Raw genomic sequence first — 13480 nt, 5'->3', positions numbered from 1 at the left:
GGGTGGGTGGTGTGTGTGTGGGAGGAGGGAGGGGGGGAGACTATAGCTAATTTTGCATGATGGAAAGTTGATACAGTACAGCACCTTCACATGGCATGCTGCTACAAAATTTTCAACACTAGTATGTATATCACACAGAGTAACTACACAGAGGCTTTAAGTAACAACAGGTATGCTTCAATCTCAAGCATTTTAGAGTTGACTATATGAATCTTCATTGACCATATCGTTCAATTTGAGCTCATCTCAGGCCAATATTACACACAAAGGCTTAAGTAACAAAAAGAAAACTTTCATATGATGAAAGACTGCTTCAATCCTTTTCGTGAACGTTTTCGCCTTGGGTTTGAACTCAGTATGCTTGAAAAGGCACTTAGAAGTTCTGTATCCTCCACATTGATTACCATCTTTGCAGCCTCTGGATTGGCAATAAGCAGCTTTGCCACTAGATATCCTGCAATAGTCCAAGTCTGAAAGAGACGTGCCTGTTTCCCGATGAACCCTCCTCGCCTTGTATCATAGTATTCGGGCCACCTGTCTCTGGATAAGCGTCTTTCTGCAATCTTAATTGCTTTTTCAGCAATTTCGGGCCTCTTCATTTTTATGCATGCCACAGTGAGCTGAAAACGGTTCACATTTAAGATTAATCAACTCATCTTTTCTGTTGTCAATGGATCTCTTCACATGTTTGATTCTACTCTATGTTGGAACATTTCTGTGAATGCGAATACGAGATAACATCATATTATTTTGGTATGAGTGCTTCTTATATTACATCTAACAAATGTATAACTCATCTATTGCACAAAATGACAGAGCATGACTTCAGTGACAAAAGATTCATTTCAAGTAGATAATCCAAAAGGACATGAGATCAATAAAATGAGTAAATACAGTACAATCTGGTTTTTGTCACTATAGTTTGATGCTTATTCAATTTTATCATCTATGGATTTATCGCAAGATTGTTGATAACTCTATCTGGTGCTAAAGGCATCTTTAAACTTAAACCTCTAACAAATAGAACAGACACTTACCACACCAAATTTGAAAATTTCCTTCTAACAAAATGCAGTATATCAAGGTTGTGAACGTCATGCTTGTACATTTGTGGCTGAAATTCATATTGGTTACTCCTTAAATCGGAATAAATTGACAGAACACACGCGGAAGAAGTGTTTGAGACGTCGACACGAGTTTTTGATATGGCGTTTTTATGGATTTCACCCCTATAGATTTTAATGTTCGCGCCACTCCTCTCTATACTAAAGTTCACCTCCAATATTTTAAAAGGTGAAGCTAAGACTCATCTCCAGGCTCACTCGATTGTGACACCACGCTCTAAATGCCACTAAACAGTCATCAGGGCAAAAATCTATGCTGTTAATGCCTCAACACGTTTTGTGCATGGGGGAATCTGCCTCTTGCACCCGCGCCAATTTTCTGTCTTAAAACTTTTTTTATTAGATATTTAAACACACACAAATTATACTTATACATATACACAAGTATATACATGCACTTTTTTTTAATGGTAACGTATATACACTTACATGCATTGTTATATCCATACAAACATATATTATATTACATACATACATGTGTGTGTGTGTGTGCAATACAGTTGTATGCAATTAGATTCGCATAGGAAGCAACGGAAGCTATACATGCTGACAGCATGAAATCAGAGGTCTGCATAATGAATAAGGGTAACGTACCTGCCAGAGTAAAGTTGGCCAGGATCCTCCATTATGGTAAGACCAAGGCCTGCACCAGGTATTCAAAAACATCAGCGAGGTAAATTACGATGAGATAGAAAACAATATACACATTAGCAAAAAAAGGCATTACGTGTTTTTCGGATCACCACCAGTAATAATGCGCCATTCCTGGCCCTCAAGAGCAGGATAACATATCTTCAGTGGCATATCAGCTACTAAGTCCTCCCATTTGGCTTCAATAAGATCTAAAATGGCATGTGACTGATCTATATTAGCAAGACTACTTACAATGGACCAAACGTTCCCAAGTGAAAAGAACCGGAAATCCATGTGAGCTGGCTGCAGGTTTCCTATAAGATAACCCCCTTCACTAGGCATCCAGTCCACCAGCCAGGGAGGAATTTGATCTGGATATATATTAAACTTATTGATTGCGTCATAAGAATATTCCTCTGTTTTGTATCTATATATCTCGTTCAATTTTTTTACATCGATCCAGTAGTATTCCCTAATATGAAATGACAATGCTAGCAAGCGATTGTTAAGTGCCCTAACAAGGTCTGTTGATGCCTCCTCTGGAGCAAGCATCTCCCGTGCACCAAGTAAGGCTGAATAATATAACGCCTGCAAAGCATGAAATGTCATGCGCATAATTATGCAGAATCTTTTTGGAAGAAAAGAAGAGACACAAACGATGGAATGAAAAAAAGAGTTTGTAACATATAACCAGCATATGTACAACCAATAGACATTCTGTAGTTACAGCAAGACAACCTATCAAGCTTTATTGGGTATACAAAAAAAAGAGTTTCCTGAATGCTCTCCTTATTAGTTGCTATGGTTTCTTCCCTGTTGTTTTTCCTTTTCATAACTACTTTGAGTTGCTGCACTTCAGCTGAGGATCCTTCGAAAACAACCTTTCTACCTCCACGAGGTAGGGATAAGGTCCGGGTACAGTCTACCCTCCCTAGACCCTACTTGTGGGATTTCACTGAGTATGTTGTCTTTGTTGTTAATATGATTAGCTTAGAACCTACAGTGAGTATCTTAACATGAATAATTTCACCTTTCCATTTGTCTCCCCATCCGCCTTAATTGTTAATAAGGAGTTGCACTTGTGTATATATTCCGGTGATAAACTTGAACTCTTTGTTGAGATCATTCAATGATGGTCCCCTCAACAATGAATATCTTTACCCGAAGAAAGGATAAGGAGAAAAAAAGAGGCTTCGTTGACAAGATGATATAAGAGAAGCAACGTAAAATCAGGCATCCGCTCAATGGGAAAGTAAAATTAATAAATGAAGAAAAAATATAAAAAAAATGACAAGCTTGTTGCAGACAGGAAAAGGAAAAGACCTGAATTTCCAGAGGGTGGCCATGGATTCCCATGCGACGATCTATCATGCAAGAACCATCAGTCACCAACAAAGTCGGAAACATATCAAAACCATCTGCAAGACATAGCCTGAGTATCATCTTCATTCCAGTTTGGACATCAACCCTCTCCTGAAGAGAAAGATCTCCAGAGCATTTCCCATATGCTCGCAGCAATATAATCCACCATAATCCTGGAATCAGTACATGGAGTCAAAAATCTTCGGATATACATCAAAATTTGCTATAGAAAAGACATGCATCAAAAGTTACCAAAGATCACCTGAATCAACAGGAGCAACTCGACCAATTGCTGCCTCACCGAAGTCTGGATCCAGTACATCTTCTGTTGCAGATTCGTCATTATCAAGTGGAACTGTACGCACTTTGAAGCTGGCAGGCATAAGTCCTTGACCTGGACTATAGCAATCCATTGTTTTCTCCCAACTCTGTTTGAAATAGAAGAAGATGCTTAACAGGAAAAAACTAATGGCGGTGAGACTTTTTTAACTTCACCGAGTTAAGAAAAGTGAATCTCATGAATGAGTTCACATGTGTCAAATAGCATTTTTCTTACAAATTGTACTGGAGAACTATTTTTAATGGCAACCTAAGGTTCAAAAACCACTTCTCACAGGAATTATCAAATTTCAATGCAGCTAATGACACAACATGCAACGCATGGAAGTTATAGACTATGTTGCTCGGACTCTTTGAAAATATCGACAGGTGTGTGTCGGTACTCCAAAGTAGTGCATTTTTGGAGAATCCGACGTGGGTGCAGCAATATTTTTGGAGAGTCCAAGCAACATAGGTTATAGATTATGCATGTTAAAAGAGTATGTGGGTACAAACTAAGTAACTAGGGAAGAGCTAAAAAAGTTAACTTGTGCATACCACGGGCCAGCAGAGTGGAAGATATTACACATAATTGCTTAATTGGAGGGAAATTTGCCCGCAGAGACTCTGCACATCTTCTATAATAATAAGGGGGCTATTTTGGTGATCATAACAAGCCAAAATTGTTATTATGAACACAAACATGTGATGCTACTGAAAGGAATCAAATCACATGCTGAATCACCCTCATAAGTAAATAGAACAAAGTTATGTGCATTACAACAGACATGAATTCCATTATGAAAGCAGGCGAAACTGAACGCGGAACAGAGTAGTTGTTTGAGATAACTTGAGTCAGTTTACCTGCAACTGAAGTGTGTGAAGTATAAAGTTCCTCACGATATCATATTCTCCTTTTAGAAGGAATGCTATACCAGAAGGTATAAAATCACGTATAAATACTTGATCATAGTTTAGCATAGTTGCTTCACTTGGATCATTCGCAGCTATAGTTCCAACTGGGGTGCTACAGTAATAAACCATAGCAGCTCGCAAAAAATGCCACGCTTCATCCTCAATAGACTCCGTATTGGTTCTAGGCTTACTATTAACTGAGGCAGCAGTTTTAAAACCTTCACTGAAAGGCCTAGCTCCATTTTCCTGCTTCATGTTCTGTTCATCTGGAGTATGATTTGGAATCTTTGGAGAAACAGTGTGCATCAACTTTCCATTTCCACCTTTAATGATTGTCTCACTGACTCTTTCAGGATGTTGGCAATTGCAGATCAATAAATTGGACCGACTACTAAGCTTTTCTCCGCGGAAAACACTATGTAAGACACCAAAAGCATGTAACCTCGAGCAATTTTGCAGTCTTTTTAAGCCCTTTATCTGCTTATACCTCCAGTCCCCGCAATTTCTAGTTTTAAACCAATGCTCATAACAAAGGAAAGAGTTTGACTTCGCAAAGATTGAACTTGTCCGGACTTGACATGAAAGCTCACCGGATAATAGTTGTAGGGCAGCTTCTGAAGCCCCCATTGTCAGTAAGTATCTGAAATTGATGATGCCTTCAGCTTTGCAGCTATTGTAGTAATTTCTTGATTTAATCAATGCATTTACATGAAATAACATAGTTCAATACAGAACTGAATAAGCTAAACAGACATAACCCAAATTTGTTGCAGCCACAAGAACTGAATAAGCTAAACAGACATAACCCAAATTTGTTGCAGCCACAACAGCTGCTTTTCTAAATAAACTCAGAGTGACAACTGCAAATGGCAATCATCCTCCCTTAAAAAGAAAACCCTTTTTAATGGACATTTCAGCAAAATGATGGAGAAAACTGAAACCATCTTATCAGTTTAGAAACTAAGAAAATCTTCAATAAGGCCTAAGAAAAAATCCCATCTTTCTCAAAGATTTTAACTTAGCAAAACAAAGAGATACATTCACTGAGCTAACTGCAAATTGTCATCATCCCTTAACAAGAAGACCCCTTTGAATGGACTTTTCAGCAAAATGATGGATAAAACTGGAACCATCTAGAAACCAAGAAAAGCTTCAATAATCACAAGAAAAGATCCAATCTTTCTGATATTCACTGAGCGAACTGCAAATGGTCATCATCCCTTAACAAAAAGACCCTTTTCAATGAACATTTCAGCAAAATGATGGGGAAAACAGTAAACCAAGAAAGCTTCAACAATGCATAAGAAAAGACCCCATCTTTCTCAAACATCTTAACTTTGCAAAATAAATAGATATTCACTAAGCTAACTACAAAGGGTCATCTGCATCCTTAACAAAAAGACTCTTTTCATTTGGACATTTCAGTAAAAGGATAGAGAAAACTAGAACCATATTATCAGATTAGAGACCAAGAAAGCATAAAAAAAGAGCACATCTTTCTCAAAGATCTTAACTTTTCAACAAAGAAAGATTCTTGAGCTTGCTCAGTAAATAGTGAAGATAAAAATACTGTGTTTTCCAGAAGAGGAGAGAATAAGAGAGCACTAACACAATGATATATGGTGACAAGAAAAGGGTTGTTGAATTTGCTTACCTAAGTTTACAAGATTGGAATATAATTTGTGAAGATGCTGTTCACTTTATTATTTGATTTAAAGGTAAAATCTTGCAGAAAAATAACTTGGGGGTTTTTATGATTTTTCTGGGGAAATTCTTGAAACTTTGCTATACTTTACAGTGACAACTCCGGTAGGCCTTGAAGCCCACGGCAATTAGGGGACACGTATAACCATTTACTATATTACAATTCATGTTAAAAGATTTTTTTGATTGTAGTGACATAATAAATAATTTTGTAACAGTATTTGATAAACACAAATTTTACAAGTACTTCTATTATTATAAAATAAAATGAATGAAGGGATTAATCCATTTATTTTCTATTTTGAGAATTGGATTTATCATTAGTAAAGATTGAGATGAAATGAAAAGTATTTAATAAGAAGTTTCATGTTCAAATTTTTTTGAGTTACTTTCAACCTATTATCACTAATACAACAATAATAGCATACTCAATGAAATTTCACACGTAAAGCTATTATCACTAATACTTATGAAAAAATTAATGATGTAAGTAACTTTTTACCTTATCCGCAGTTGCGGAGCCACCTTGTGCCGAGGGGTTCATCCGACCCTCCTTCGGCAGACAATTATACTATTTATACATGATTAAAATAATTTTTTATGTATATAAAGTAGATGCCGAACCTTCTTCGACTAATTTATGTGTCCACTTATTTAGATTTTGAACCCCTTATTTAAAATTCTGGCTTCGTCACTGCCTATCCGTATACAAAACATAAACTCATATTAATATATTCAAACAGAGGTGTTGCATCAAAATTTAAGAAAACATTAATTATTGTTATTTTCAAATTTATTCTTGTTCCAATAAATCAAAAGCTAAAAGCTAAATCAAAATTTATAATTTCGAGAGTCGAATTTTAAAATAAAATTGAGTTGATACTATCTGATTGCTCAACATGCCACAAAATTTCTTAAAATAGAGAGGTGCCTTTAGCCATCTCGCACAGTAAGATGTAGGGTTAAGTTTCACAATAAACGCAACCCCCATATTTATCTTTAATCATTGAGTTTAAAATCTGCACTTCATTCATATATATAAATGAAATTAACTGTTACTTAAAAATCGAATACTCTACCGTTGAGTTAGTAATGCAAAAAAAATATTAAAAAAATTATGTAAATCTAATCCTACTCGTAACTCGTATTCTAGCTCCGCCTTGCACATACCCAAAAGGGGGCCAAATTCTCAAAATGAGAAAGGAAAATAAAGTTTGTAAAAATAAAATAAAATTAAAAAAAAAAAAAAAACGACACCGTTTATTAGAGTCACCTATTTTATCTCTCCTCTCAAAATCCTCTAAAGTTCAAAGCTTTGTTGTCAATGGCGCGAGGCTTTATGATTTTTCCATACACCAAAAACTCTTCACAATTTCTCCTAAATTCCATTTCTGTACCTTCAAGATTCACAAAATTACTGTATTACCCTTCTTCATCTCTCCATTTCTCTCTTTCAAATCCTCCTCCTCGATTTCTGTGCAGTTGTTGCAGTCATCTCCAAGAAAATGGCACAATTGACATGTCAGCTTACTCAAAAACATTTGGAAAGCGTATGGCTATGGTGGGTCTCAAACCCCATCATCCTATTGGTCAGTTTTACCCTCCATTGCTTCTGTTTTTTTTTTTTAAAAAAAATTAAATTGTATGGGGTGGGTACAATGAAAGAACAGCTGAAAGTGTAAAAAATCTCAATATCATGAGAAACTGGTTTATGGGTGTTATGAAGTGGCTGAGCTGGAATTTTTAGTAATGGGTTCAAAATATAAAGAGTAAGTACACTAAGAAATTAAGGGATTCACCATCTACTATATAGTGTAATTTTTCGATGAACCCCCCTGGCTCTGCCCATGGTTTCATGGGGTGATAAGTTACACTCCATCCTTAGCTAGTAGTGTGTGAAAGATTGCAGCTTTATGGTAAAGCTGTTTATCCGGATACGTTTTAGCTTCTATAGCGAAATGTTGGTACAGAGAATATGTTGATATATAAAGAGTAAACACACTAAGAAATCAAGGGTATTCAACATTTACTATGTATACGTAAAAAGTAATTTTGACCTTATATATAGAGCATAATTTTTTGATGAACCCCCTTACTGTGCCCTGGCTCTGCCACTGGTTTCATGGGGTGATAATTTACACTCCATTCTTAGCCAGAACTGTGTAAAATATTGCAGCTTTATGGTAAAGTTGTTTATCCAGATACTTTTTAGCTGCTATAGCGAAATGTTGTTACAGAGAATATGTTGATACTCCGCATCTTCATGGAGAATTCAATTTCACCGGTTTCATGTAGGAGATATTATATAAGATGAAAAAGTTGGTTTAGAAAAAGACTTGGTGTTATAATGAAATGTTGTTAGAGAGGATGAGTGTTATGGAGAGGTCTCACTATGCAGCTAACTAAGAACAATCTATTATTTCTTGGATGGTCTTTATTGTGACCATGGAAATGAGCTTTCTTCTTAACCTTTTTTGTAGTTTTGGGTGTTTCTGGTGGCCCTGATAGCATGGCCCTCTGTGTCTTAACTGCTGCATGGAAATCCAATAGCCTCGGCATTGCTGCTCAAAAGAATGGGTTTGTTGACGGGCTTTTAGCAGTGGTAGTTGATCATGGACTTCGTGCTGAGAGTAAAGATGAGGCTCACCTTGTTCACCATCGAGTCACAAGCATGGGTATATAGTCCTTTTAACTTTTTCTTTGTCTTGAATGTAGCAACATTTCTTAACACCTTTTAATAGAGATATAATGTAGGCCTTGTATAGGAATCAAATGCGAGATTGCTTGCTGTGAATGGTCAGAAGGCAAGCCAAAGCAGGGTCATTTGCAAGAAGCAGCTCGTCAGAAAAGGTCATTACCAGAGTTCCAAATTATTCAGCAAAATAATATTTCTGAGCCTTTTCATATCTGGGCATGCTGGTTTTTGACTGACTATATGTTATATAGCCATCCTGATGTTAATAATCTCATCATTATTGTGAGAATAAGTTGCCCCTTTTCATTTGTTCAGGTATGAAATTCTCCAAAGTGCTTGCATCCGGCATCAGATTGGTGTATTGATGACTGCACACCATGCAGATGACCAGGTATTGTCATAATAGCGTCTACTCTGTGAATTTTTATATTTTATATTTCTGAAAAATTAGCACCTATCAGATGGCTATCCGTTTAGTTTTTGTCAATACATTAAAAAGAGATAATGGTGTTTGAATACGATTGATGTTGCCTCATGCAAATCTATTTGAACATTATTGGTTTTGACACCATAGATGATAGATTTAGCAGTTTCTAATAGGATTAGTACAGGCGGAACTATTCATTCTCAGGTTGTCTCGTAATAGTGGCGTGCTTGGACTCGCTGGAATGGCATCTGTTTCACAGCTGTTCTCTACATGTCCAGATTTAAGTACTGAAGTGAGTAGGAATGGACTTTTATTGGTGAGACCTCTGCTGGAGTATTCTAAAGAAGATATGTACAAGGTATGTTTTTTTCAGTTTGCCTGTTTGGAGGATTTTCATAGTAGCCTTTGAACCTGAACGGCTTCTAATCTGTAAGTAGAGTTTTTCAGGGTAATGTTTCATTAGGATCTTAAAATGATTAAACTACATCTGCACATTTTGCTTAAAAGATTCAGATGGTTATTCCTTTTCCTAGTTCATTGCAAGCTTCTAACTTGCATTACCTTGTATTGCAGATATGTCTAGCTGCCAATCAAGAATGGGTTGAAGATCCCACGAACAGAAGTGCATTATTTGCTCGTAATAGAATTCGGATGATATTGACTGACTTGGCATCACGTGAGTAGTTTTTGTGCATTCGACTTAATTATGATCCTAATGTTTACGATGAACCTTGTTAATAGAACCTGTATTTACTATATCTTGATCATAATTTTTTTCTGCAGCTATATTCAGATCCGAGTTACAAGCACTTATTGCTGCTTGTCGGAGAACAAGGTTTCATATTGACAAAATTTGTTCCAACCTCATGCATCAAGCTGTGACTATCATGCCTGTAAGTTTAACAGTTTAGCTGGGAATGCATTCTATCAACGATCCATTGTTCCATTATTGATACTTGATAGCCTTCATAACAGTGCACTACGTGTTTGAGAAATGACATCTATCTGCATTTTCTTTCAAGTTGTGCCTCTTTTTTTTTTTTTTTTTTTTTTTTTGGGGGGGGGGGGGGGTATATTGGTCATCAGTTTGTAGTTTAGTGAGTGTATACCTGTACCTTCTCTTAACCTGACGTTTCCTCTCTCTCTCTCTCTCATTCTCCACCTCTCCCCCTGATATTTTTTTGCGGGAACGCAGGAAGGGTATGTGGTGATTGATGTAGGAATCCTCAGTCCTTCAGAATTGAAGGACATAGTTCTCTCCAAGTTTATTGCTTTGTTATTGCAGGTATTGCCACTTTTAGCTTTTACTAGAATCAATTTTTTTCAGGCAAGGTATTTTGTCGTGGAAAGTTTTTCTCGACCTTATCTAATGGTAGATACCTAACTCGCTCCTCTTGTTTTCGGTATAGTTTGTTTCACAAAGGCAAAGGCCTGTCAGAGGCAGTGCATCAAAATTGTTATTAGACTACATTCGAACTTCCCAATGCAAGGTGAATATAAGCCAATTTAACTTGTCCATTGCACACACAAATGGGAAAAACTTTAATGGGCAAGAAATTCCTTTTTTTTGAAGTTAGACTGATGATTTTCAATAACACATTGTCGAATGTATATCACTTTTGGCACCTTGCAGACTGCTGTTACTGCATCCGGTTGTTACCTTTGTCCTGCTCCTGGCTCCAAAGGTACTAAAGTATTGGTTTGCTGCTCTACTGATGCTAATTTGACACTAGAGTTGCTAAATCCATTCTCGACTGAAGGAAATAACAGCACAATTTCAGATGAGGTAGAACAAATTGTAGCAAATGGGAGGTCATACTCAGATCAGTTCCCTCAAAGTACAATAGGAATGCAATTTTTGAACCTAACATTTTCCGATTCCATTCTATCTGAAGCCAAAAGGGAAGGCATTATTGGTGAATCAACCTACAAGAGTATTATTTGTCTACAGAGAGAGGAAAGCAATAATTTCACGTCCAAAACTAATATTGCGCTCGAAAACAAGGTGGAACACAGAGTCGAAAACACAGCTTCTGCTCCAAGCAAAGTACTCCATCCTGAAAAAGTTGGGTACTTCATGAACAGATTTTTAGTGAAGTGGTATCTGAGCAAGCAAAACACTTACACTTCATTTTCCATGAAAAATTCTGATGAACTCCAAGATTTTGGAGAACAAAGATGGAACTTTTGCAATTCTTGCGTCCTTGGCCATGATTGGGTGGCCAGGGTCCGTTACATGGTTGATGCTGATTGGTTGTACCTAGCAACGTTATCAAAGAGAGAGGATAGAAGCATTGTTCATGAAGAAGAACTCTCTCTTTCAGCGGACTCACGAGTAATGAGCAACATAAATTTGTGTTCTGCTTGTACAAAGAAATCAGCTGAAAGAGCTCTCCTCTTATTGAAGTCCATTCCAGTTGCTGCAAGAAGAGCTTTACCTGTCTTGGTCAATGTGGATGGGGTGTTGCTAAGCATACCAGTAAGTCAATATCTGTTTTTACATCTGCCTTTGTGATACTTATCTGATAGTATTCTTCCTATAGGTAATAAACTTCCCTGATACAGCTTTTCTTTATCAGTTGTTATGTTTAGCTTAAAGGTTGAGGCTTCCATTTCCAGCTCATCGCTATATGAACCCGATAAATGAACAGGCTTGTTCAATCACAAACAAGTTACTCATTTGATTTAGTTTCCTGGAGATACTGGTCAAAAACAGTTTAGACCAAAATTTCTGGTCGATCCTAGGGGGACTGGATCAACCAATGTTCTATTACTGTTTTTGTTAAAACCTTTACTGCATCACTGAACAAAGACAAAAGGCGTGATAGCAGAAAACTTTCTGGTTATAGCTTCTCTTCCACTCTGCAGCCCTTTGTCTTCCCTCCCTTTTCTTTTTCTGGTTCTTTCCATGATTGAGTGCACTCGATCAATTACCATGTCATGTTGTAAGATAAAAAGTCAACTGAAAGAGCACCAAATTCATTACTACAAATGTTTAAACAACCTGTCTGTATATATATAAGGGAGAAAAAGAGAGTGAATGACAACGTTTGATAGTTGACCCCAGTGGTTCACTAGACTGGTTAACATGTGCATGCTTGACCGTTCCTTCCATTTCTATGTTTCCTGCCATTTTTCTCATCAACCTTTCTCGCGATCTATCTGATATCTGTGAATAATATGGTTATTACTATTCTTGTGATTCACAGCCAATCCAAAGTCAGGCTGATTATATATAGATTTACTAGTTTTGATGTGTCAATTTCTGTTTCGCTCGCGCAGTTTTTCTTCTCATCTCAGTAGATAAACTGATAGTAAGAACTAACTTTTTTTTTTGGTTCCTGTTTCCTCAGAGTGTGGGTTTCCAGCACTGTCCTTGCTTGGTAGCATCTGCGATATTTAAGCCAAAAATACCTCTGGGTGGAGGTTACAGTTCATTCCTCTAGTTGTTTTACAATGTAACCAATGTGAACTTGTTCAGTAACTAATCCTATGATCAGTGTAGCTGGCCTGGCCCTCTGCAGTATCCAAGGGGAGATATTTTCTCTGTTCGAGACTACTTAATGTAGAAAGGTAAGGTCGAGGATGAAGGTAGAAGTTAGTAGGTAGCGAGTGTTGACTTTATGTGGGAGAATCACGGGGCTAGATTCCCTCCTCTTATCCTTGTTTGTAGTATTAGTTTCTTGTTCTTTAATGTATATTAATATATGTTGCTTCATTTTTGCTTTATATTTCGCTATCGTGCTGTCACATTTTCTAACAACACTGCTTCAAAATTTTGAGGCAAGGAGCTATCGAAAACAGTCTCTCGATCTCTCAAAGGTAGGGGTAAGACCAAAATACATCCTTCTTTCTCCAGACCCTACTTGTAGGGTTACATTGGGTATGTTGTTGTCGTTAATGTCTTGTAATTAACATCTATGAGTGACGTGGTGGTCAATATTGTGGGTTGAGAACCATGAGGTCTCAAGTTTAAATTTCCATCTTCATTTGAAATCTATAAAATTGCAATAACAGAACTAAGAATATATCAATTTTGAATCTTGTGAAAAGTCTAGCATAATAAAACATTAGATTTCTAAGTCCAAAATTTCAAATCCTTGGAACATGGATCCTTATGTTCGGGCCAATTTCCATGCACCTTGACTATCATTAGGTATTGCTACCTCCCATCAATATCAAAAGAAGGCAACACTGTGTTTTTACACCCATTGAATTTGAACCTAAAATTTCATAGTTCTCCGATGGATTTGAACTTGAAACTTAATAATTCTAAACTCACTCCATGACAACGAGGTCACA

At 36.9% G+C, this 13480-nt stretch overlaps 2 protein-coding genes across 4 annotated transcripts; one reads left to right on the top strand and one right to left on the bottom strand.

The window, feature by feature from the left end:
* Positions 1-99: 99 nt before the first annotated feature.
* On the bottom strand, positions 100-6183 carry LOC129902356 (alkaline/neutral invertase E, chloroplastic-like). 3 transcript variants are annotated; one of them, XM_055977576.1, is made up of 7 exons: positions 6007-6183; positions 4302-4992; positions 3382-3547; positions 3081-3292; positions 1852-2345; positions 1719-1767; positions 100-620 (listed from the first exon to the last, which is right to left on the bottom strand). In XM_055977576.1, exons 2-7 carry the CDS (start codon positions 4977-4979, stop codon positions 294-296), a joined length of 1926 nt encoding a protein of 641 aa, XP_055833551.1. In that variant the 5' UTR covers positions 4980-4992; positions 6007-6183; the 3' UTR covers positions 100-293. The 3 variants fall into 3 exon arrangements, with proteins under 3 accessions (XP_055833551.1, XP_055833550.1, XP_055833552.1); XM_055977575.1 differs by lacking the exon at positions 6007-6183 and having other exon boundaries at positions 4302-5977; XM_055977577.1 differs by lacking the exon at positions 6007-6183 and having other exon boundaries at positions 599-715; positions 4302-5981.
* A 1166-nt stretch (positions 6184-7349) lies between these two features.
* On the top strand, positions 7350-12907 carry LOC129904401 (uncharacterized). Its single transcript, XM_055979965.1, has 11 exons — positions 7350-7645; positions 8537-8731; positions 8822-8906; positions 9067-9142; positions 9363-9536; positions 9752-9854; positions 9962-10071; positions 10374-10463; positions 10588-10668; positions 10812-11657; positions 12532-12907. The coding sequence occupies exons 1-11, from the start codon at positions 7381-7383 to the stop codon at positions 12622-12624; spliced, it is 2118 nt and encodes a 705-aa protein (XP_055835940.1). The 5' UTR covers positions 7350-7380; the 3' UTR covers positions 12625-12907.
* Positions 12908-13480: the final 573 nt, after the last annotated feature.

The sequence above is a fragment of the Solanum dulcamara genome, chromosome 9 (genome assembly GCF_947179165.1).
Source record: "Solanum dulcamara chromosome 9, daSolDulc1.2, whole genome shotgun sequence".
NCBI lineage: Eukaryota > Viridiplantae > Streptophyta > Magnoliopsida > Solanales > Solanaceae > Solanum > Solanum dulcamara.
Note: the sequence above shows the minus strand (reverse complement) of the source record. Positions and strands in the feature narration are given on the sequence as shown.